General features: G+C 39.9%; 1 protein-coding gene across 7 annotated transcripts in view; it reads left to right on the plus strand.

Annotated features, from left to right (window-relative positions):
* LHFPL6 (LHFPL tetraspan subfamily member 6) overlaps positions 1–25,416 on the plus strand; it is a 294,740-nt gene that overhangs the window by 113,034 nt on the left and 156,290 nt on the right. Inside the window, exon 4 of one of the 7 annotated variants that reach the window (XM_060194902.1) lies at positions 1,950–2,161. The exons of the other annotated variants lie outside the window; for them this stretch is intronic. Within the exon in view, the coding sequence (XP_060050885.1) occupies positions 1,950–1,984 (35 nt within the window). The 3' untranslated portion in view covers positions 1,985–2,161. Of the gene's footprint in view, positions 1–1,949; positions 2,162–25,416 lie in introns of those variants that run through there. 7 annotated transcript variants of the gene reach the window in all.

The following is a 25,416-nucleotide window of genomic DNA, read 5'->3' on the forward strand; positions in this document are numbered from 1 at the left end:
CATAATTCCCACTACCAGAACTCTGTATCCCATCCCCTCCCTTGATAGTTTTTCTATTCTTGAACCCTCTGGGAGTATGGAACCAAGGTCATTGTGGGATGCAGAAGGTGGAAGGTCTGACTTCTGTAATTGCTTCCCCGCTGAACATGGGTGTTGACAGGTCGATCCATACTCCCAGTCTATCTCTCTCTTTCCCTAGTGGGGCGGGGTTCTGGAGAATCAGAGCTCCAGGACACATTGGTGGGGTCATCTGTCCAAGGAAGTCTGGTTGGCATCATGGTAGCATCTGGAACCTGGTGGTTGAAAAGAGAATTAACATATAAAGCCAAACAAGTTGTTGGCTAATCGTGAACCTAAAGGCTGGAGTAGTGCAGATGAAGAGTTGGCGGGGCTCCATTCTGTGGATAACTAGTTGCCATATTTTAGTTATATTCCAAAGGGCCTGTGGCTATACTAGTTTTTTGTTTGTTTGTTTGTTTTCCCCTGAGCCTGAAATCTGCAATGCAGGTGGATCCTAGTTATTGACTGGGGAGATGATGTCATGGTTGGAAAAAGGACCAGAAAGTTGGATCAAGGAAGAGAGTAGCTCCCAAATATGGGAAAGGTGTATAAATATTGTTGACTGTATATAATCTTTTTTCGGGAAGGCTAAACAACTGTTCATTAACAAAAACACAAATAATAAATAAATAACCAAGAGTAGCCCTCAGTTTGATCAAAACCTTGAGAAGTACTGGGACTCAGTGCAACACTTGTAGCGTCACAGAGTCTATTCTGGCCACAGGGTATTATGTGGTGTCTTCTAGGAGAAGCACAGACCTGCCCTGTGAAATTGACCTCAGTGGTGTAGGTCCCAAGGTAACAAAATCAAATCTGCCAGAAAAGGAAGAAGCAACCCCAGCTTCTCCAGGAGGGGAAATTTGGGTTTCATTTTCTTTAACTTGTAGAATATAGTGTGTGTGTGTGTGTGTGTGTGTGTGTATGTGTGTGTGTTGACAACAGATGAAGTCATACTATAGTCATAGTTAAAAGATGGACAGGTCAGGGGCTAGGTGGTGGCTCATCCAGTTGAGTGTACCCATTACCATGCATGAGGATCTGAGTTCGAGACCTAGCTCCCCACCTACAAGGGTGGAAACTTCGTAAGCAGTGAAGCATGTCTGCAGGTGTCTCTCTCTTCTCTCTCTCTCTCTTTCTCTCTCTCTCCCTCTCTCTCTCTTTCTCCTCTCTCTCTCTCTCCATTTCTCTCTGTCCTATCCAACTAAAATAGGAAAAATCCCACAGCAGTGGATTCATAGTGCTGGCATTCAGCCTCAGTGATAAGACTGTTGCCAGTAAAAAATAAATAGTAATAAAAATTAAAAGATGGACAGGTCATGAAAAAAAAATTCTATTGACATAAAGTTACCTCCAGTGAAAGCTTTTTATAGACTCTTGCCTATGATTTATCTTTAATTTCACAAAGTTCTCCTTGTTTATTGTATGGTATATGTGGCTTTGGCTAAAAATTGGCCCCTTCAGGCAGTAAGTAGCATAAAGGCCAAAGAATCCTTAGATGGAATTGGAAGAGAAAACTTCATGGAATGTGGATCATCTGAGGACTCTGGGAAGAATGTCAACACCACACAACCATTATTCAGTAGGAAATCTTTATGACTGGATAAATGAAAAAAGAGAAACTTCACATCTCAGTGCTAATTTCTAGATATGTATACCTTTGTAGTATATCTAAGCCCTGCAAGTGGGGCCACGTGATGGCACACCTGGCTAAGCACACACATTACAGTGCAAAAGGAACTGGGTTTAAGCCTCTGGTCTCCACCTGTAGGGGTAAAAGCTTCATGAGTGATGAAGCAGGGCTGCTGGTGTCTCTCTATCTCTCTCCCTCTCAAAATCCTGCAAGTCAAATAAGTACTAGTCCTGACTAGAATTTATTGATTCTTTCCTAGTTCCCATGATAGACTTGGAATGTGATTTTAAATGAACTACTGGAGGGCTGGGGAATCAGCATAAGAGCTCAACAAAAACACTTTCATGCCTGAAGCTCCTAGGTTCCAGATTCAATCCCCAGCAGCACCACAAATCAGAGCTGAACTGTGCTCTGGTATCTCTCTCTCTAATAAAATGAATAGAATAAACTCCTGAAGCTTTTATCTGCCAATGTAGAGGTGAGTCTGTTTCATAAGATTACTTCTAAGTTCCTGTCTTCTTGGTCATATACTAAGGCATGTGTTTATTCCTGAACAATACAAAGGGAATGTTTGATGATGTCAGTAAGAAAAGGTGAGAGCCTTCAAGGTAACTGCCTGCTCTTGGTTTTATCCAGGATGTCCATTTGTTAATCAGTGCCTATAGCCAGTATTTGTGTGTCTGAAGCACTTTTTTTTTTTTTTTTTAACCAGAGCACTGATCAGCTCTGATTTATGGTGGTGTGGGGGATTGAACCTGGGACTTTGGAGCCTCAGGCAAGTGAGCCTCTTTGCATAACCATTATGCTATCTACCCTGCCCCAGAAGCACTTCTTTTAACCTTCCTACACTCATGGAATTTAAGTTAAAAAATGGATATATTGCTAATATGTGTTAGTTACTATGAGACTTTTTATTAAGGATAATGATTTTATCATGTTTATGATAATAAATGTCTTCTATATGAATGGTGTGATAGCTTCTATTAGATAGTTTTGAGGATTTCTTCCTGGATTAGCTTAAACAAGGATAAAGTTTCTTGCATACCTATGGCTTTGAGGTACTTATCTTTGTCCTGGAAATCCTTATTTTTTATTGTTACTGTTCTATAGTATCAAAGAATGCTAGAAAGATGCAAAGTTATATATAGGCACTCAAGTAACACTAGTAAAGGTCCCCTCCCCCAATCACTCAAGTGACTCAATGCTATTTAAATAAACTATTGAGTGGGAAAATAATTAAAAAGAAAAGTAATTAATTGTTTCTAACTATGGAGAAAGGAAAACAGAAAGGGCTCCAGGTACATGCACCTGAGGAACTGGGCTGAAAATGGGAAGATTAATCAGGAGATTGCAGCTTTAGTTATAATGTTGTGTGTGTGTGTGTGTGTGTGTGTGTGTGTGTGTGTGTGTATGTGTGTGTGTTTTTTTTTTTTTTAATAGAGATAGAGAAGGCAGAGCTAGCAAAAGAAACCATAGTACCAAAGTTTTATTTAATGCAGTAGGGACCAGGCTAGAACTTGAGTTGCACACATGGCAAAGCACCACACTATCCAAGTGAGATATTATGCCAGTCCCTTCTGTACTCTTTTAATCTCGAATTAGTGAATAACATTAAACTTATTGTAGCTGACACAAGACTTAAGATAATGTTAAACTTAGAGAAATTCATTATTGAGTTGGATAACATCTTTCCCGAAATACGATGACAAATACATTCAAAATAATTTTTTTTAAAAAAGGTAACAATGTGCTTTCTCTTTTGAAACTAAAGTGTTGAGAGAACAAATATCTTTTCTTGGTAGTGACCTCAGAAATAATGTCAAAATGAGTATCTTTAGTGAAACTGGCATCTTAAGAGATCTAGGAGACAGGATTATGATTCACATTCCCCCCGCAAAAAAATAAAAGTGAAAACAAAAAAGGGATTACATTTAAGTTTGAGCAAATTAAAGCAACCAGAAATTCCCATGGCCAAGTTTTGCACATGATTCCCAACTCTTCTTTATCTTGTGTGCAGAACTCAAATGCCCTGAAAGTTTCCCCTAGATAGTCTTCAGAGGTATTCTACTTTTTTTCTGCGAGTTGTGCTCTTTTTCATTTCTGCAAGTTAGGCCCACATTCTAGACCTTATTTCATCAGTAGTTTAGTAGTGTTGCAACTCAGAGTAGTTAACAGAACTTCAGACCCCTACCCCACTAGGAAAGGATAGAAATAGGCTGGAAGTATGGATCAACCTTCTAATGCCCATGGAGAAAGTCCAGTGGAGAAGCAATTACAAAAGCCAAAACTCCCACCTTCTGCACACCATGAAGAATTTTGGTCCGGGGGGTCGTGTGGTGGCGCAGTGGGTTAAGTGCATGCAGCCCAAAGCACAAGGACCTGCGTAAGGATCCCGGTTCAAGCCCCCGGCTCCCCACCTGCAGGGGAGTCACTTCACAGGTGGTGAAGCAGGTCTGCAGGTGTCTATCTTTCTCTCCCCTTCTCTGTCTTCCCCTCCTCTCTCCATTTCTCTCTGTCCTATCCAACAATGAACAACATCAACAATGGCAATAATAATAACCACATTGAGGCTACAACAAGGGCAACAAAAGGGGGGAAAATGACCTCCAGGAGCGGTGGATTCATGGTGCAGGCACCGAGCCCAGCAATAACCCTGGAGGAAAAAAAAAAAAAGAATTTTGGTCCATACTCCCAGAAGGGGAGAAATTTTAGGGGAAGATGACCAGAGGGCTCTGAATTCCAACTCCATCATCACCCAGAGAGAAGAGGAAAAAAGAAAAGATATTCGGAAGTAGTAGTGGGTGTGGGTGTGAGTTTAAAGAAGAAAAGGGAGAACTGTGGGATAAAATGGGCAGCAAACATATATAAATATATATATTTGGCATATATATATATATATATATATATATATATATATATATATATATGGCAGGTAGTCATAGAAATAATAGTCAACTCACATCTGTGACCTAGGGAGAACTATTACAGTTTCCAGTGGAGGGAATGGGGACACAAAACTCTGGTGGTGTGAATGGTGTGTAATTATACTCATTATCCCATAATTTTGTAAATCAGCATTAAATCACTAATAAAAAAAAAAGAAATTTCCTTTTATATATGGATTTTCTGTTTCCACTTTCTGCCGGATTCCACATTTGAATAGAACCTCCAGCTATTTACTACTTTGGTGCTCTTTTCCCAGGATAGTAACTAATGTCTGTGCTTGGTTGTGTTAAAGTCTGTCCTTCCAGATGGTCTTCAGGATCCATGATAGCAGGAGATCTGTTTGTCTTGCTTTCACTAAATCCTTGGTTGAGTTAAATGTAGACAAAAAGCAAGCATGTATATTTGATTTTTATGCCATGTCTTCAGAGTGCTGTAATCTAAAATAAGATGGTGTTTTTCTAAACAGCCTGGTGCCTTTCTCCTTTTGTAAAATGTGCTTTCTACAGGTCAAAACAAGATAACTGCAGAATGCTCCAGAGAGTTGAACCCAGATCTTGCTCTCTTTTCTTTCAGTGAGCATTTGAGTTAGGAAACCAGCTCTAAATATGTCAGTTCCTGAAATTTGTACAATATAAAATCGTAGTGATCTTTGAAAACTGTACTAATAAGTTTGATATTTATTGACATACTTAGAATCTCCCCTCAAATACCTTTTACCCCCATAGCCTGCTTTTGAATTGCATCTTTCAAGAAAACTGCTGATTTTGTCATAATTATTTGGATGAAAATCCACTTGACACAAAACCAATATTGATTTTCTTATTGATTCTTAAATACATACATACACACATGCGTGAGTGTGCGCGTTTGTGTGTGTGTGTGTGTGTTTTGAATGCTACTGTACTTCCAAGGGTACAGTGGCATTCTCATGTCCCTTAAAAAGGGTTAGTGTGGGCTGCTGCATAAAAGGATTCACAGCGGGAGCTGGGAACTGGTTTAAACAATACAAGGTTTATTAGGGTGAAACAGGTAAAAGGCAAAATAAGCAATTATCATCAAGGGTCATGGCTGTAGAGTATCTAAAAGTTTACCAGCTAGCAGAGTCACATGTGTTCAGTTCCCAAGAGAAGTAGCCATGATGGGTACCTGGGGCACCTCCATCGAGATGCTTCTGACCAGGAGAAGAAGCAGCAGCCAAAAGAGGCGACCTGCTCAAAGTCCCTTCTGTCTGTCCCACCTCAGGGTGATGTCTGTCATTTGTATGCCAATAGTCCCAAACTCCTGTTGGGGTTACAACACCTTAACTCCTTCTTCCCCTTATCAAAACCTTCATTTCATGTTTACTACCATCATTACTTTTCTTTACATCTTTAAAGTGTGACCCTTTTATATTTCAATCGTCCTGTCATTCACCCTTCCTATTTATTCTCTTTTATTTGCATGTGTGCCATCTGCTTTTGTTTCCTAACATGACTATTCAGACAGTCCTTTCTTTCATGTTAAGATCATGAGAACTCCCCTTTGAAGTTCACTGTCATATTTATGGACTCTGTCTCTACTCTTAGGACTGTACTCTGTTAAGCTCCTTACTCTCCAGCTTTTCTCTTATTTATTCTAATATGAGCCTTAATTCTGGAACTGTTACTTACCTTTTCATCTTTTATAAAATAAATATCCCTTGTATTGATATACACACTTTAGAGAGGAGAGTAGCTAAAGTAGAAAATAATTTTAAAAATAACTGTAAACCATGTTTTTTTTTTTTTTTTGTCTATTTACTTGTTTTTAGATAGAGACAGAGGCTCTGAGAAGGAAAGTAACTACAGCACTGACATTCCCTTCAGTGCAGTAGGGACCTGGCTCCAACCTTGGTTGCTCACATGGACAAGCAATGCATGATACAGGTGAACAATTTTTCTAGCCCAAAGTTAGGATTTTGCTCTTAAGTGTTTATATCATTTTGGAATGTTCCCCGAAATCCAGTCCTATTGCAAAATTCTCTGACCAATAAAGAGGCCAGTTAACTCATTCTATTTATGATCTGGATTTTCATCTCTATTCATGCAATTTACGCCTGCACTCACATTTTAGTGATCATGTCACCTTGTTGACTAATATCAAGTTTTCAGAAGCTTAAATCCCTTATAGAAGTAATGACAATATTACTTAACAAGGAATTGTGTATTTGATGAAAAGTAGTTCTAAAGCATAGTGGTAGATAGAGATTGATATACAAATTCAAAGTGGTCATGTAAATTGTCCAAGGTCAAGCAATTCAGTAAGGATTAAGGCAGAATTACTATTTGTTTTAGATGTTCTTTTCCATAAAGAGATTTCTGAGGTTGTATTTCTCTCAGCCCATCTTGCCCATGTTATAGTGCTGTTCATCTCAGGCCTTTATATTGTATTCATATGATATTCCACCTATTGATTTTCTATTCTCATATTTTTTGCACCCTCCAGTGAATGGCCCTATAAATAGTCCTTCTGTGTCTGCCTGAATGTTGACAAAAAGTGCTCATTAAGACAGAACCAAGAGCATAGGAGACTAGAAGCTTTCTGTCAGTGTGGTTGTTTGCTCTTCTGTGCCTTCTGGATGGAGCTTGTTAGCGTGTTGAATTTATTTTTCTGTATTTTTACTATTAATTTAATTGACCTCATTCAACTATACTTTCATTCAGTTCATGTTTTCTGGTTGTCCATAAGAATGCAGTGCAACCAAATCAACAAAACCAAGGCAGTATATTGGCTCCTATTTAGGCAGTCTTTGTGTGTTTGGGGGAAGAGGAGGACAGACCGACATATTTCCTCTCATATGTAGAGACTGAGAAATGGAAGAGAATATATTTTGGAGTTTGCTTGGGTGAATGTTAACTACATTTTCAATTTTTTTTTTGTTTGAAAGAGAGAGAAAATTGAGAAGGGTGTGCGTGCATGGGAGAGAGAGAGACAGACTGAGAGAGACACCTGCAGCACTACTTTACTGTTTATGAAGTTTTCTCCTTGCAGATAGGGAGAGACCAGAGGCTAAAACCTAGGTCCTTGCACATGGTGACATGTGCTCTCTACCAGCTATACCACTGCCTGCTTTCTCCCCCTTTTAAGATTTTGAGGGAATTCACTCAGTTAAGTCAAATATTACACAAGACCTGCCATATGGTAAGTGCTAAGTGCTTTTTTGTTTGCTGTTAAGATTTATTTGCTTCTGAGAGAGAAAGAGAAGGAGCAGGAGGAAGAGCAAAGAGAAGGAACTAGAGCATCAATCTGGCACAGGAGATGCTGGGGTTCTAACTTGGGATCTTACATTTGAGAATCCAACACTTTATCCACTCTACCACCTCCTGGGCTGAGCTAAGTGCTTGTTAAAAAGACACAGCTTTGTCCTTGGTAGAGGAAACTGACATGGCATAAGTTGAATGACAAATGCTCCCTCTGATGGTAGTGAGAATGGTGGGTGAGTGAGAGGTGGTGGTGTGTTTGTACTGACTGTGAGGATGAGATGGGGGTGGTTGTGAAAGCAGTGGGACTGGCAAATAATGAGAGGCTCTAAATGAAACTGTCACGAGGGCCACTTCATTTGGTAGCTCCTGAATTTCTCTTTCACTGGTTGGCTGATCAGATTTAAGTCTCAGTGTACAGCCTTCCCTTTTGTCCCCTCCCTCTTCCTAAGATGTTCTCAGCAAAGCAAATCAACAGTCAAGAATCCTTCAGCTGCTCTGCAGCAGATACCTAACACATGTGTTTGATAGTTGGATAGAAGAAGACTCCACTGCAACTTTATTTTACCTCTATAACTTGAGAAAAGCACCCAAATTGCTGTTTTTGTGGCTAATAAATGATAAACCCACACTTTAAGTCCCAGTATACCACACATCTCACTGGCAGTTTCATTACTATATAAAATCCAGTGACTACAACTCACCAAATGATAACCACATCAGAAGTTCTTTGTATATAGCAAAGGAAATTCGGATTTTTTTTTTTTTTTAAGATAGAGTCAGAGAGAGCAGAGATACAGGGATAGCACAGCACCAAAGCTTCCTTGACTACGATTGGGGCCAGACTTGAACCTGGGTCCTGTGCATTACAAAACAGTGCACTATCCAAGTGAACTATTTTGCCAGTCCTGATTGCTCATTTTTAAACCTCTAAACTCACTTTTATCACATGAAGTGTACAAGAAACACACACGCAGAAAATACAAGATTAACAGGAGAACCTGGCTCTGTGTGACAGCATTTTGGGACACTCTGAAGTTCTGCTTTCTAAGATTTTTCTAAGATAAAAAGATCACCTAGGCATTGTAACTTGTAGCCCTGGAAGGTGAGGTAGTTTAAAAATAGGGACTCCACAACAGATGAGTGGCTGAGCAAGTTGTGGTATATATACACAATGGAGTACTACTCAGCTATAAAAAATGGTGACTTCACCATTTTCAGCCAATCTTGGATGGACCTTGAAAAATTCATGTTAAGTGAAATAAGTCAGAAACAGAAGGATGAATATGGGATGATCTCACTCTCAGGCAGAAGTTGAAAAACAAGATCAGAAGAGAAAACAGAAGTAGAACCTGAACTGGAATTGCCATATTGCACCAAAGTAAAAGACTCTGGGGTGGGTGGGTGGGGGGGAGAGTACAGGTCTAAAATGGATGACAGAGGGCCTAGTGGGGGCTGTATTGTTATATGGAAAACTGAGAAATGTTATGCATGTACAAACTATTGTATTTACTTTCAAATGTAAAACATTAATTCCCCAATAAAGAAATTTAAAAAGAAATAGGGACTCTTTGCTTCCAACTTAGAAGTATTGATTGAAGCTGTGAGCAAAGCTTTTTGTTTCTGTCTCTGGTTTATCTAAAGGATGTCATTGAAAGGCTATAGGTGCCTTATACGCATCTTTGCCTATGAAGGTAAAACAGTTGTTCAAAGAAAGGAATTGCTATCCTGTTTGTGTAGACACAGTTTTAGGATTCTGTAGAACTTGATTATGGATCTGTATTTTCAGAACCTGCTCAAATACCAGCATCTCTAATTACCTTTCTTCCCATCCTCCAGGAAGTGCAAGGCATGATCCTTATTGTTTTTTCCCTATCCTATAGTCATCCTCAACCCTCAGCCCAGCCTGTACAGTGAAGCCACTCCTCACCACCAGCACAAAAAAAAAAAAAAAAAAAGGAAGAAAGAAAAGAAAAATACTAACACCAATATAGTGTGCTGGCAAAAATACTTCACTGGAATAGTGCACTGCTTTGCAGGGTTCAAACCTAATTCGCACCTCATCAAAGGAAGATTTGATGCTGTGATATCTCTCTCTCTTCCTCCTTTCTTCCCTCTCTCCCTCCCTCCCTCTTCCTCTCTATCTCCTTATCTGAAAAATTTAACCCAGATTAGTGAAGCTCTGAAGATGAAAAATAAAACAAAAAGTAATGCTCAGACCTCCCAACTGTGAATATGATACAATTAGATTGTTAGGGGCCCCAGCTGTTACTGATTCTAATGAACTCTTGGGGTTAAGAATCTATTCTAGAAACCATAAGCTTCTCAAGAAATAAGGCACCAAAGAGAGAAAAGTGAACAATTTGACTCAGTCTAGCTGTGGTTGGTGCTGTGGTCTGGCCTCCACATGACTGCATTTTCTGAAGCCAGTTTCTCTGTTACCATCAAAGCCCAGGATCAGTTTTATTTATTTATTTATTTATTTATTTATTTATTTATTTATTTAACCAGAGCACTATTCAGCTCTGGCTTATGGTGGTATGGGGAATTGAACCTGGGCCTCTGGATCCTCAAGCATGGGAGTCTCTTTACATAACCATTATGCTGTCTACCTCTTCCCTGGATCAGTTTTCTTTGACCTTACTTCCAATGACAGAAGTTCAACTTCTTTCTCTGTTATTGACTTCAGAACTTATTAAAGTTACCAGTTCATCACAGTCTCTGGAACATAGGAACGCTTTAGATGTTTGTTTGTTTGTTACTTTAAGGAATTCACATTGCTCGATGAACTAATACCTCTAGAATTCCTTATATTAACTAGGTTTTCCTTATAGCTCTAGTCTTGAATGCCTGCCTTCAGTATTCTCTCTCTTAGGCCATAGACTTGCTTTCTCTGGATATCTAGTATAAGAGGGTTAATCAGAACTACTGCTGAGGTGGGAGGGGTAGGGGTAAGGGTGGGGTTTGTAGTAGCTTTCTGCTTGGTTGCTTTGACCTGAAGCACTTAAAAAGGGCCTTGTCCTTCTGTCCTCAGAGTGTGTTCCAGCTGAGTACTTGAGTCCAGATCTTGATTTTGATTTTTTCAGTCTACTTTCTTTCACCCTAACTGTAGGTCATTAAGTCTTACATAGTCCCTTAGATGCTGAAATGTTCACTAGCAAATGAACCCATTCTAAATTTGGAGATTAGGCTCCTGGACAGAGAGAGTGAATCCAAGCCTTTAGGGTGAAGATCCTGATCCATCTCACTTTCCAGTGAGGTCACTGATTCACAAGGCAAGGGGTCCTTTTCAGTGTGGCCCATCATCACTCCATCTGGTGACTTTAATGACCAGTGCATTAACAAGGGGGCATCACTGGTTTTTGGGAAGTGGCTTCAATGATTTGATCTGGATAGATTTAAATTTATTGCTTTTTAATATCCTTTTCAAAATAATACCTACAGCATTTCATTATTTTATCTCTCCTCCAGGAATGTGAGTATTAAGATTTGCAGATGCTTACTTTCTTACTAACATAGAAAGAAAAAATACAGGGTTCACCTAAAGGTCACAGGAAGAGTAGGAATGAATTAGAACTTCCATTCTCAGCTTTGATGATATATGTCTTATCATCATGTTATCATGCTTAGCTTCACAATTCTAGCTGGTGCAAATACATAGAAAAAAATTTATTACTGCGGCATATTTGTTATTAAAAACGCACATGGGCGTGCACGTGCACACACACAAACTAGATTGCTTTGGTCTAATTGAGCTAACATCAGTCAAAGAAGTAGACAAATTATTGTTTGATGAATCTTAATATGCCCAGTGTTCTGGGCCTTTGCCACTGATCTGTTGGGTAATCTGAGGGCAAAAGTCCCCACTGGCTCTACTGAGGAATTCACAGGGTGGGAATAGATAAAATAATGCTTATGCAAACAGACTCTCATGCCTGAGGCTACAAAATCTCAGGTTCAATCCCCTGTACCACCAAAAGCCAGAGTTGAGCAGTGCTTTAGTGTAAAAAACAACAACAAAAAAGCATATTTGAAAATCAAACCTATGGCAAATATTGATATATTAGTGACTTTTGGTGACAGGTATATGGGGAATAGAGACAACTAGGGATTTTCAAGGAGTTGGAGAAAGTTGGAAAGAAATTTGACATGGGATAGTGCTGGAAGCATGTATTTGGGAACTTCACTGTAGATGGTTGTGCTAAAGATTGATGCTTGATAACCTGAGTGTATTCATATTTTGAATAAATAAAAAGAGTCAAGGATCTTGTGTCTATGTGTAAGATGAGGATGAAAGGGTATTGTTTATTCTTTTTCAGAATCTTGAATGGTGCATGAACTGATAGATTTTTTCTTTCTTTCTTTCTCTCTCCTATTCCATGAACATTTTTTGCCGTAACAATCAGTATCTTCATTATCCTGTTTGGGTTGTATTATTATTATTCTTTTCTCTTTCCAATCAGCAAATCACATTTTAAATAGTCCTGGGTACTCAAGAACTAATTATGTAATTTAGAAGTGTAAAAGTTCTCATTACCCCCCTACAGTTTATAGTCTTTTTCTTTGGAACCCTTAGAGCACTTGGCAAACCTTTGCCTTTAACACAGTGGTGGGGCTTCTTTAAAGCAATTTCTAGGGAAAGGTATTTTTGGATCATGGAGGGAGATCAGAATTTTTTTTAAAGCTTTCTTCACTCCTTAAAACTACACAGCACACTCTATTTTTCAGTGTAAATGAGTCAAATTTCTATTGTGTCGTGAGCTTTACATTAGTAGGATCACACACGGGCTGCCTTAAAAGACTCTGTGCATATAATATGTTGGGCTGAATTGGTACACTCCCTCCATGCTGGCCTTTTTGCTTCTGGCTTTGTGTTTTGAACAGTCTTTGGGATTATAAATGACTCCAGGAACACTCATCCCAGTATATGAAATCCATAGTCTAATCTTCACTAGGGTTTTCATTTTATTCAATTTTACCGTTCAGCTAATTGAGTCTTAACAGAGGTCAAGTGCCTTGGCCAAGGTTATCTAGTCTGCCACTGTCTTAATTCCAATGAGTTTTTGTTGAGTCTCCATTGATCCCTGTGTTATATATTCATCAGCCTGTTCATTAACATCCAAGTCATCCTTGCTGCTCTCTTTATAAACTAGCTGTGTTTAAGGGCCCTTAACACCAGAGGAACTTTATGGGAAGTCTGCATGCTCATGCATTATCTTTTATCTGCAAATGAGAAAACATGGAGAGATGAGTTGTGAGAATCTCCTGCATGGCAGAAGCAGCTCTCCTCTCAAGGGATGTGTTACCCCTTGCCAGCAGAAGCAAGCTGTGGGCTGATCAGACTCACTACTAGGATGCCTCCATAGGGTGGGATGCTAAGTCATGTGCTTTCTGGTATTTGAAGCTGGCATGGCAGAAGGCAGGATCGCCTGCAAATAAATTACTTCATTGGAGGGGCATGAAGCCTTTGCCAGGATAGAAATATTTTACATTCATTTCCTAGGGGCTGTTGCAAGTGTGGCATAGCTGTTAGATTTTTGTTTTTGCTGCTGAAAGGCTTTGTCCTCCCGGATACCAAGTAAGGAGCTCCCAGGAATCCAGCTAGGGGACTGACTGTTCCAGAAAGTTTAGACAATAGGGAACCTGTGATTAGCCTCTGCAGTCTTGAACTTTTGAGGATGTGCTAGTATGCAAAACACTTTGAAAAATTCCTTGGTTGAACAATTAAACATCTTAAGTGAGCTGCGTGCCTAAAGAGAAGGGTATACTGTGATTATATGTAGCTTTTGAGGTGTGAAATCTTTTAAGACAATGTTCAAGCTACCTTTTTTTTTCTCTCCTGTGAAAGTATTCCCATTATAATTTATTTTTCTATGAAAACAATGTTTTTGTTAAACTATTGGCTGTCTCTCCCTCTCAATTAATAAAAAGACTTTTATTTAAGCAGTCCTATCTATGTGTGCCTCTCCCTCTGCTCCTTCCTCCCCTCCTGTGTCTCTATGGTTTGGAAGACAATGTTGATAGGAATATAGGGGCAATCCATGAGCCAGTTAGCCACCAACTCAGCGCAGCCAGCTCAGAAGCTTCTTTGGTGTGGGGCAGAGATTAATTAGAATGGGAGGGTGATGATTGAAAGCAGCACTTTAAAAATAATTATCAAACAATGGTCAGCACTGAGGAAGCTGCTAAGCCAAGTTTGAAATTCCCTAGAATTAGACAAGAGGCCATTTTTACCTAGAAACAAAGGCAAATGGTTAAAAATAAAGTGTCAGTCTAGGGACATTTGAAGTCAACTTAAATGAAGAAAGGCCAGTTTGGCATAGCCCCTGTTTGGATCCTATGCTATGAAATGCTTGACCTTGCTTCCCCATGCTGATTTATATATAACTTTGCCTGATTTAGTTTTATTTTGAACGTTGCTACACAAGTAGGCAAAAGCTGGAGTCACTGCAGAAGCTTTGAGATCTATCACTTCTTTTTTTTTTTATCACTTTTTAATATTTATTTATTTATTTATTCCCTTCTGTTTCCCTTCTTGTTTTATTGTTGTAGTCATTATTGTTGTTGTTATTGATGTCATTGTTGTTGGATAGGACAGAGAGAAATGGAGAGAGGAGGGCAAGACAGAGAGAGGGAGAGAAAGATAGACACCTGCAGACCTGCTTCACCACTTGTGAAGTGATTCCTCTGCAGGTGGGGAGCTGGGGGCTCGAACCAGGATCCTTATGCTGGTCCTTGCACTTTGCACTTAACCCACTGCACTGCCACCCGACTCCTGAGATTTATCACTTCTTAAAAACCAGGGCTCATCCTGGTTTGGGTTGCTTTGTGAGTGGAGCTAAGAGGCAGAAAAATCATAAGGTGTAAAAAGGGAATAGGAGTCTGCCTGGTGGAGTGAGCTAAGTAGTTAGAGGTGTGGCCGCTCTATTTAAAGAAAACTTAGGTTTCCTCAGGGTCAGATGAATGAAGCTCAACAGCAGTGGCTTAGTTGGGCCTAAAAGAAATGTGTCAGATTGGAGCCAGGTGTGACGAGGTCAGGAGATATGTCAGTCAGAGAATTCTGTGAAGGAGATGATCCCCAAAATGCCGGAGCTACACCAGATCCTTGCTTATATAGTCCCTTGTACCCACAATCCCTTGTGCGTATGCTCTGCCAGGCTGTTGCCAGCCGTGTTCTGTGTCCAGATTCCTGTTGTTGGCAGTATCCTGCATCACAACACTCTCCCCTTCTGTATTGCCCTCTCCTCTCTCAATTTCTTTCTGTTCTATCAAATAAAAATGAAAAAAATAAAATAAAAAGGCCACCAGAAGTGGTGGATTTGTTGTGCAGACACTGAGCCCTAGTGATAACTTTGTTAGCAAAGAGAAAGGATGTGTGTGTGGGGTGTGTGTGTGTGTGTGTGTGTGTGTGTTAGACTGATCTGGTAGTTATTTATGGATCTAAATCATTCTGACAAATCCCCAGAAAACTCACATAATCGTCTTACTCTTTGTGCTAGTTTCTAATATGTGGCATAGCATTCAGAGGGTAGAATTCCCTCCCTATTCCTTATCGCTATATTACTTTTCTTTGGGTTTTTGACTAGCTGGAATTAAAACATGTCCATCAACCACTTGTGTCCTTGGCTGGCTTCTGTGGGTTGGGGAATGTTCAATCCTTTCTTTTCTGTAAGTGCAGAAATGCATTTAAATGTTGCTGCCTGCCCCTTGTCTGCCCCCTGCCTTTGGAGCTCTGCTCAGCTGTCAGGGGCCATGTCTCTCTCCTCCACTCATCTCCTGGCATTCACTTACCCTTGGCAAATAGCAATGAGCTACTGGGAGTGGGGGTGGGTTGGTGGCTCTCCTTTCTTTGGTACATTTAATTTTCACTTGTAGCATGGTCTCCCTGTTTATATGAATTTGGCTCCTCTTGCACGAGGATTGGAATGTGGCTTTTACTGATGCCACGTTACTTATTTCTCTCACCACAGTACTTAACACAGTGCACCAGGTAGATTGATCAGGCTTCAAGATACCACCTTCTGGTCATTGCTCTGCTGAGCTCAGGTGAAAAGTAAGGGATGAGGCTTTCCTTCAAAAATTCTCTCATGCATTTAGGTCAGAATTCCATGAATGCCATAGGAAGAACCATCGCCTACTACTTCCAGAGGGAAGTTCTTCTTTTTCATCTGAAATGAATGAAATTAACCTAGGACAAACATTTTTATAACCAAGACTTCCAGTTAGCCTATTCACTGTTAGGAATTCAAAAAGCCCTTTTGAGGTCTTTTGTGAACATATACAGGGCTTAAGGAGTAAGTGCAAAGCCAGCATAATGAGGATATTTCATTGCTGACAACATCTTGGTTATCTTGGTCATCTTATCTCTCTAGTGACCAATAGCAGAGCAAGCTCTCCCTGGGCAGGGCAGGGGATCATCTTTGCAGTAACACTTACAGGTAAGAGAGTCTGGATCCTTGAGTTGAAGAGCAATCTGAAGATATGAATGACTTCCAAACAGCTATTTTCAAAACAGTACATACTTTCACTGTATTAAAAAAAAAGTGGGGGCAGGCTTGTTTTAAGTCATTTTGTGACTGATAACAGAGAGTGAGTTTTATGTCTCACACATTTCTGACTACTCAAGGTATCACTTGGTGCCCTGTCAAGTCAGCCAAAGCTACAGAGACAGAATTGTCAAGTTAGGCTGAGCAAAGATGAAAGAGAACCGGAAAGCTGTTGAAATGTAGGTAAATACTCTCACGGTGATATAGTCTGTTTTTTTTTAAAAAAAAAAATTTATTCTTCCCTTTTGTTGCATTTGTTGTTTTATTGTTGTAGTTTTTATTGATGCCATTGTTGTTGGATAGGACAGAGAGAAATGGGGAGAGGAAGGGAAGACAGAGGGGGAGAGAAAGACACCTGCAGACTTGCTTCACTGCCTGTGAAGTGACGTCACTGCAGGTGGGGATCCGGGGGCTCGAACTGGGATCCTTATGCCGGTCCTTGCGCTTCGCGCCACATGCGCATAACCCGCTGTACTACCGCCCAACTCCCAATATAGTCTTTATTTATCTTTATAGAGTTTTTAAATATAAAGGATATCTGACCATTTATTGAACCAGAAAGTAACAGATATGAATAGAACAGGAAGCATCTTATCAAGGAAAAGGTTTCAGAAATTTAATTCCAAACTTAAATTATGTATTTCAAATGATTTTCTCTTTGACATTTTGTTTTACTTATCTTTTCTATACATGAAATCCAGTTGTCCATTTCTGTAAAGAATACTTATTTTCAGTCACTTCCTATGACTTCTAACTTATCTTCTTCCCAATTATGTCTTCTTCCACCCCTAGAATGGTGCATGATGGCTTTTTGTTATAGAGCCAATGATTTATCTTATATGATAAACCAAAAAGAGAAGGATAGGTCAGACGAAGAAATAAAGCTGGGGCGGGTTGTGGTGCACCAGGTTAAGCACACATATTACCAAGCACAAGGACCCAGGTTCAAGCCCCTGCTCCCTACCTGCAGGGGTTCTACTTCACGAGTGCTGCAGCAGGTGTCTGGCTTTCTATCCCTCTATCTCCCCGTCCTCTTTCAATTTTCTCTCTGTCGTATCTAATTTTTTAAAAAATAGCAAAAAAAAAAAAAAGGAAAAGATGGTTGCCATAAGCACTGTATTCATAGTGCTGGCACTGAGCCCCAGCAATAACCCTGGTGGCAATAAAAATATAGAAATAAAGAAAAGAAACAAGGACAGAAAGGGGAAACACAGTAAAACTTGGATTGGGTTTGGTGTATTGTACTAAAACAAAGAACTCTGGGAAAGGAGGGCAAGGAGGCCTGGGGTGGGAGGCTTTGAAGTCTTGGTGCATGATGGTGGAGGGTACCCAAATTGGGAGTGAGAGTGTATTTCAGACACCTGTCATGGAGAGTTGGGAAATTGTAACCATGTGTGAAACCATTAGCCCCACAATAAAGTGATAAAAGGGAGAAAATAATGATTTTCCTCAAACTTGGCTAATGGGTCTTGTGACATGCAAGATGTTCATAAATATCAGGTGGTAGCACAGCGAGTTAAGCGCACGTAGCACAAAGCGCAAGGACGGGCGCAAGGATCCCGGTTCCAACCCCCAGCTCCCCACCTGCAGGGGAGTCGCTTCACAAGTGGTGAAAAAGGTCTGCAGATGTCTTTCTTTCTCTCTCCCTCTCTGTCCTCCCCTCCCCTCTCCATTTCTCTCTGCCCTAACAACGGCGACATAATAACAACAATAATAACTACAACAATTCTTCTTCTTCTAGCGTTTGCCACTACAACAATAAAAACAAGGGCAACAAAAGGAAATAAATATTTTTTTAAAAAAGAAGAAAAAAACATTGGGTACTATTATGAACATTTTGATCAGATTTATCAAGCACATGCAAATAATAACACATCTAGTGCATCTCCCCTCCACCTGGGGGAGAGAAATATCCGTAGTCCTTTGGAGTGGGAAGGATGTTAACGTGATTATGTAGAGGGGCCCCTCCCACCAAAAAAAAAAGTGCGCTTATCTTTTGCTGTGAGAAAAATAAAACCTCAACACAACAGGAAACACACTGCATTGTTCTCCTAATTTAGGTCTATAGGTCCCAGCATGCAATGCTCCAATTTAATGTAGGCCTCAGAGCATTTCTGTGAAGACCAGCACTTTCCATAGGCTAGTACCCCCACCCCCATGAGAGGAACTGAAGCAATAAATTCTTAATGTGTTGCACACATATACATCATGCTGTTTTTAAACAAAAAGGCATGCCACGCATTTCCCCTGTGAACTAGATGCCATTTATGCTTACCACAGGGTGGCCAGCTCTTGCTTGGATAACATACCAAGAGTTTATGCACATGAAAATATTTATAAGGAATTCATTGTTTAAACACATGCACACACTGTCCAATTTTTTAAAATTTTTTTGCAGCTTCTCTTTCCATTAAACATTAGCTCCTTACCCCAGAGTGTGGAATTAGATGTGAAACTGTAGGCCCTTTAAAATCTAAATCAGCCTTTAATAAGGGAATGTCATGTTTCATTTAAGAGCTCTCTTCACCTCCTTTTCTTATGCTGTCAACTGAAAGAAAAGCTATCTTAATAATTACATGGCTGCTTCAGCTTCAGATTTTATGTGAGATCTCACATTATTTTGCACCTTTTTCATCCCTCTCCCGCCTCCTTCCTTTTCTGTCAGTCACCTGCCCCCAGCCCCTGCTTTCTTCCTTACCCTCCTTTCCTCTTAAGAAGCTGACAGAGTGATAGAGTTCTCTTGATTAAGCTGTTGAACAGTGGTGGTCCTTATGAATTTAGGGGTGACAAAAAAACCAAATAAAAATAAATAAATAAACAGCGAATTTGAAATGTGTCTTACTATGGAGCACCATCCTAGCCTGGTTGCTTAGAAAATGAGGTGATTTGGGGTTCCACTGCTCCGCAGTGCATGAAATCAGATGGTAGTTACTTTTGACAGATGCTTACTCTTTCCCACTGGGGCTTCTACTGATGCCCTCCAGGTCTTTTTTCACAGTTGGTCATCATATCCGCTACTAAACATCAGCATGCTCACTCTTCATTAAAACTTGGCAAAGTTATCTGCAGTAGTAACAACAGGCTCTCTTTCATATATATTTTATGCCATGCTCATTTCCCTCCTAATCACTAGGATGAAGAGCTGCTAGTCACAGAATGGGAAGGTTCCATTCATAAAGTCGTTGCAACCCCCCCACATTGTCCTTGGATGTTGTGTTGTTACCAAGATAATGCAGAAGATGTAGGGTATGAAGGTAGCCATGTTATTTTAAACATTTCTTGAAGTGATACAGTCAGGGTTATTTTGTCTCTAAAGAGATTTGGTTTTGGCTGGGTCATCTGCATGACAAGGAAGTCAGTTTTAAATATTTTATTTATGTTTTCATTTTGGATAGAGACAGAGGAATTGAGAGGAAAGGGGGGAGAGTAGTGTATAATATAGAGATCTATGTATCACAGATTTTTTTTCTGCTTTTAGAAGCTTTTATTTACCCCCTGCCATCTCTACTTTGCACTCAGCAAGCTCCCCATGCCCGTGATCTGAAACACCTCACCTCCAATGATTCCTGAACTTTATCACAACCTAACACTTCTCCCATTTCTTTTTTGCCTTTTTTCTATTGATTTAATAATGATCGATAGGACTGTAGGATAAGAGGAGCACAATCACACACAATTCCCACCACCAGAGTTTCGTATCCCGTCCCCTCCATTGGAAGCTTTCCTATTCTTTTTCTCTCTGGGAGTATGGACTCAGGACCATTATACAGTGCAGAAGGTGGAAAGTATGGCTTCTGTAATTGCTTCTCTGCTGGACATGGGTATTGGCAGGTGGATCCATACCCCCATCCTGTTTCTGTCTTTCCCTAGTGGGGCAGGGTACTGGAGAGGCAGGGTTCCAGGGCACATTAGTGAGGTCGTCTGCCCAGGGAGTCAGGTTGGTGTCATGGTAGCATCTGCAAAATGAAAAGGCATTAAGATATAAAACAGAATAAACTGTTTAATAATCAAGAGTCTAAACTTAAGAATATAGTAGACGAGATTTGGGATCTCTATTTTGGAAAAAGCTGACAGGTCTATTTTAGGTCTGTTCCAAGGGGCCATGACTTTACTAATTTTTGCCTGATCCCAACAGCCAACATACAGGTGGGCTAAAGGTATTGTCTGGGGAGATGGTGTCAGAGTTGGAAATAAGATTAGAAAGCTGGATCAGGGAAGAGAGTAGCTCCCAAATATGGGAAATGTATAAATATGATATATATTGTATAAATGTATAAATATTATATAAATATTGTTAACTGTAAGTCCCATTGATCTGATCTGGAGTCCATACTCAGCACAGGAGCCTGTGTAACCTCCGTATCCCTGTAGGTCTGAGCTACAGATCTTTTTTTTTTTTAAATTGACTTAATCATGATGGACAAGACCATAGAATAAGAGGGGTACAATTCTACACAGTTCCTACTACCAGAGTTCCACATATCATCCCCTTCATTGGAAGCTTTCCTATTTTTTATCACTCTAGGAGTATGGACTCAGGATCATTATGGGTGCAGAGGAAGAAAAGTCTGGCTTCTGTAATTGCTTCACCGTTGGACATGGTGTTGGCAGTTCAATCCATACTCCCAGACTGTTTCTATCTTTCCCTAGTGGGGTAGAGCTCTAGAGAGGTGGGGTTCCAGGGCACATTATTTTACAGTGACTGGTCAGGACTAAAGAAATTGGGGGCTGGGCAGTAGCACAGCAGGTTAAGCGCACAAGACGCAAGGTGCAAGCAAGCACCAGCATAAGGACCCCGGTTCGAGCCCCTGGCTCCTCACCTGCTGGGGAGTCACTTCACAGGCAGTGAAGCAGGTCTGCAGGTGTCTATCTTTCTCTCCCCCTCTCTGTCTTCCCCTCCTCTCTCAATTTCTGTCTGTCCTATCCAACAATGACGACAACGGTAATATTAACGGCGTTAGACAAAAGGGCAACAAAACGGCAGCAAAAGGGAAAAAATGGCCTCCAGGGCAGTGGATTCGTAGTGGTAGTGCAGGCACTGAGCCCCAGCAATAACCCTGGAGGTAAAAAAAAAAAAAAAAAAGAAAAGAAATTATCAGTGATTCCTTTATGTCAGCAAGGACATGTTTGTTGACTGGATAATACCCATTTATTTGTGCTATACACACAATCTTATTAAACAAAGCATAGAAGTAGATATTTGGAGGATTCTGGAGGTAGCTCATCTGGCAGAATGCATGCCAAACCATGTTCTAGGCTGGGGGTTTGAGCCTGGACATCACAAAGGAGCACCATGCCCTGCATGGGGGGAGCTCCATGGATGGTGGAGCAGTGCTATTATGTCTCTCTCTCTCTCTGTGTTTATCCCTCTCTTTCTCCTTTCTAACATCTAGGCCTTTCTATCATCTAGGAGGCTGCTTAGTAGTATCACTCGTGAGAAACCTGAGTTCATTCCTCAGTGCTGCACAAAGAGAAAAAAGTAGATATCATCACATGGAAATCAGTAGAGGTAGTGAGCCTGATGGAAGAATCCCAGGTTTGGAAGAAACTCAGGAAGTTGTCCATTCTCTACCCGATTCCTGTGCCTCTCCATAACAACCCCAAATCTTAGTTTGAATATATTTGGCGAGAGGGAATTCTCTACCCCACTGTTACTAGCTAATTCTGTTAAACAGCTTGTCTTTCTTTTAATCAAAGTTACCTTCTTAATGTTTGACCCAACTGATCAATATGACTTTCTGGGGTTTGTGAGAATAATCAGAATCCTTTTTCTGCCCATGTGTCCTCAGGTGTTTGTGTTTGTTTGTCCTTATTTCTACTAAATCTTTAATTCACCTAGTTAAAAGGAAAAAGTTCTAGCTTCTTTCAGTAGTTTCTCACTAAATCTCCCCGGGCTCATGCACAATTCTTTGCATATAGGAATGTGTCATTCTTTATGCATTCCAGAACCCACTAAATTCCGCTCTGTTAATGTGGAAATAGCACTGATTCCTAGCATGTTTTCATGTTGATAGTATCTAGATGTGGTTAGATTACAACCGTTAGTTTAATCTGGCTGCCTGATCTTCCCTAAAATGGATTTTCCTTCCTGTTTTTGCCCAGAGAATAGTTAGATGGGGCGTGGGGTGGGGGAGTAGGTCTAAATACACTGGTTGAAAAATGAAATACCTAGGAAGAAAGACCGAACTCTAAGGAAAATCCAAGTTGTACTTATTTGAGGAGAACAACTAGAAATCTCAGCTGTAGTTCCATTCATTCCAGTTCAATTTTATATTACTAGCCGATTCATTTCTACTTGTTTAGGAAGGTGATATCTATTGGACACAAAATCTTCTCTTATTTTTTTTTTTGTTGCATATTTGACATCAAGTAAAAAGACAACATAATGTGCTTAGTCCTAGGTATTTTTTTTTACATTTTGGAATGTGAGCTGCAGAATCACCTCCAAATTCATCACCCCCAGTGCCTCAATATGGTCAGAAACATGTTTTTATTTGTCCAGCTGACTCAAAGATACATTTTTCACTGTACTCATATATTTATTACAATTCAGTAGTGTATCCTTAAAGCTAAGTTAGCATCTTGTCAAAGGAATCATATGTTAAAGCAGCTAATTTTATCAACTTTTTTTTTTCTCTGTGCAAGATTCATCATGATATATAGTTGTTAGCTTCTTCAAGGACAGTTGGAGGAAAGTTTGTGTGTGTGTGTGTGTGTGTGTGTGTGTGTGTGTGTGTGTGTGTAAAATTGGTCTGATGGCCTAAATAGCTAACCCACAAGTTATTGGTAAGCAAAATTGTTTATTGACCAAGTAGTAAGCTGTAGCCAAACACTTAAATAACATTCATTAGAATGGAGCTCTGTGAACACTATCAAAGTACATTGACACTATAAAATCATTGTGTGAATCTTTGTGTTGGTTAAATTCATTAATCTCACATGTATTTATTGAGCACCTGCAACATACCAGACACCATCCTAGGTATTTCCAGATCTGTAAAATTTTTATCTTACATTTATTTTCCTTATCAGTTCTCTATATTCCAGATATGAGTGAAAGCATCAGGTAGTTGTTTTTTCATCTCTTATTTTGCTAAGCATAATCTAGCTGTTTCAGTTTTATCAGCTGACAAAGATCCCTAATCCTATGGTGCTTACTGTGACAGCTAATAACTATTAAACGTAATAAATTATATGCTGTTTTATGATATGTTAGAAATCATGTATGTATCTTTCTGTGTGAGTGAATGACATATACATATATTTCTTTTTTCTATATTTATTTACTTATTTTCCCTTTTGTTGTCCTTGTTGTTTTTCATTGTTGTTATAGTTGATATAGTCGTTGTTAGATAGGACAGAGAGAAATGGAGAGAGAAGGGGAAGACAGAGAGGGGGAGAGAAAGATAGACACCTGCAGACCTGCTTCACCACCTGTGAAGCAACTCTCCTGCAGGTGGGGAGCCGGGGGCTCAAACTGGGATACTAGCGCTGGTCCCTATGCTTTGTGCCATGTGTGCTTAACCTGCTGTGCTACCCCCCGACTCCCTATACATATATTTCTATACACACACACTTGGAAAACAGTGACAGAAGATAAAAGATTAGGAATTGTAGGAGTTGAGGAATGGTTTTAATTTGAAACAGAATTATCAGAGCTAGTCTTAAAGAGCTATTATTTGAGAAGATTTATAGAAGGTAAGGAGCACTCCGACCAGTCAACGCCCATGTTCAGCAGGGAAGCAATTACAGAAGCCAGACCTTCTACCTTCTACAACCCACAATGACCCAGGGTCCATGCTCCCAGAGGGATAGTGAGTGGGAAAGCTATCAGGGGAGGGGGTGGGATATGGAGATTGGGTGGTGGGAATTGTGTGGAGTTGTACCCCTCCTACCCTATGGTTTTGTTAATCCTTTCTTAAATAAAAGAAAAAAAAAAAAAGATAAGGAGTACTGACCAAGTGGGTATTGAGAGATATTTAGGCAGAGGGAACATCATGTAAAGATATAGGAATGGGAATTTATAGAGTGTTTTTGAACGGGAAAATGGCCATGTATCTGGAAAAGAACAATGAGAAGTAATGCTATCTATTAGATATGAATGGTCTAGATGATATTATAAGGAGAGCTTCTATGAGAATTCTGGTTCTTATGCTGAGAACCACTTAGGGTTTTGGAAAGAAGACTAACATGTTTGTGAATTGTGATAAGAATTAGTTTATTACTCTGGGCATCTGAACGAAAAACTAGAAAAATAAAATGAGCTATAATGAAATCTGTAAAGCTCTCATAGATGGAAGCTTTACTTTTTTTCAACATGTTGGATGTGAATAAAATTCCTGTAAATAGTCTCTGAAATTTTGCCCTCTGTTTTCCAGATATCAGTGAAAATAAGAATTATTTGGAAGTTTTTCCAAATCATATTATTGGGGGAGATGATGGTTTTACAATATAGTAGAACAGTTGTTGACAGATGATTATAATTTTTTGTCTCCCCATGTAAAACATTCTGTAGATCCTAGTTCTCAGCTCCATTTCAGATCTCCCAGATTAAAATGTGTCTTTTAAGTAAACAGCTCAAATCATTCTTTGAAAGTCGGAAGCATTTGGAAATCACTGATGACTGAAAGGTCTAAGTTTTGGGGGGGCCACTTCCTAGCAATGGTGCATCTATCCAGTCATGTCAATTGGAACCTTGATGTCTTCCCAGCAGGATTTTGAGGTGTTAGTGAGCAGCCTTGTAATGTGCAGTAAACTCTCTCCGGAAGAGGAAATCAGATAAGTCCTGTGAATTTCCTCACACACAGCCCTTTGGCATGGGGAAGAACTTGTAAAGGAGTCACAAGGGAGTGATTTACAGAAAAACGAGTTTGACCTGTGAACAATTAGTTGCACTGAAGACCTGCAGGGCTGTTTGCTAAATATTCTCAGAGAGTCTTGTGGACCTGGTGGAATCTGTGAGTCCAGCTCTCCTTTGATCTGGCTAATTATAGTGAAGCAAAAAAATGTTAATTGC

Source organism: Erinaceus europaeus, chromosome 7 (genome assembly GCF_950295315.1).
Source record: "Erinaceus europaeus chromosome 7, mEriEur2.1, whole genome shotgun sequence".
NCBI lineage: Eukaryota > Metazoa > Chordata > Mammalia > Eulipotyphla > Erinaceidae > Erinaceus > Erinaceus europaeus.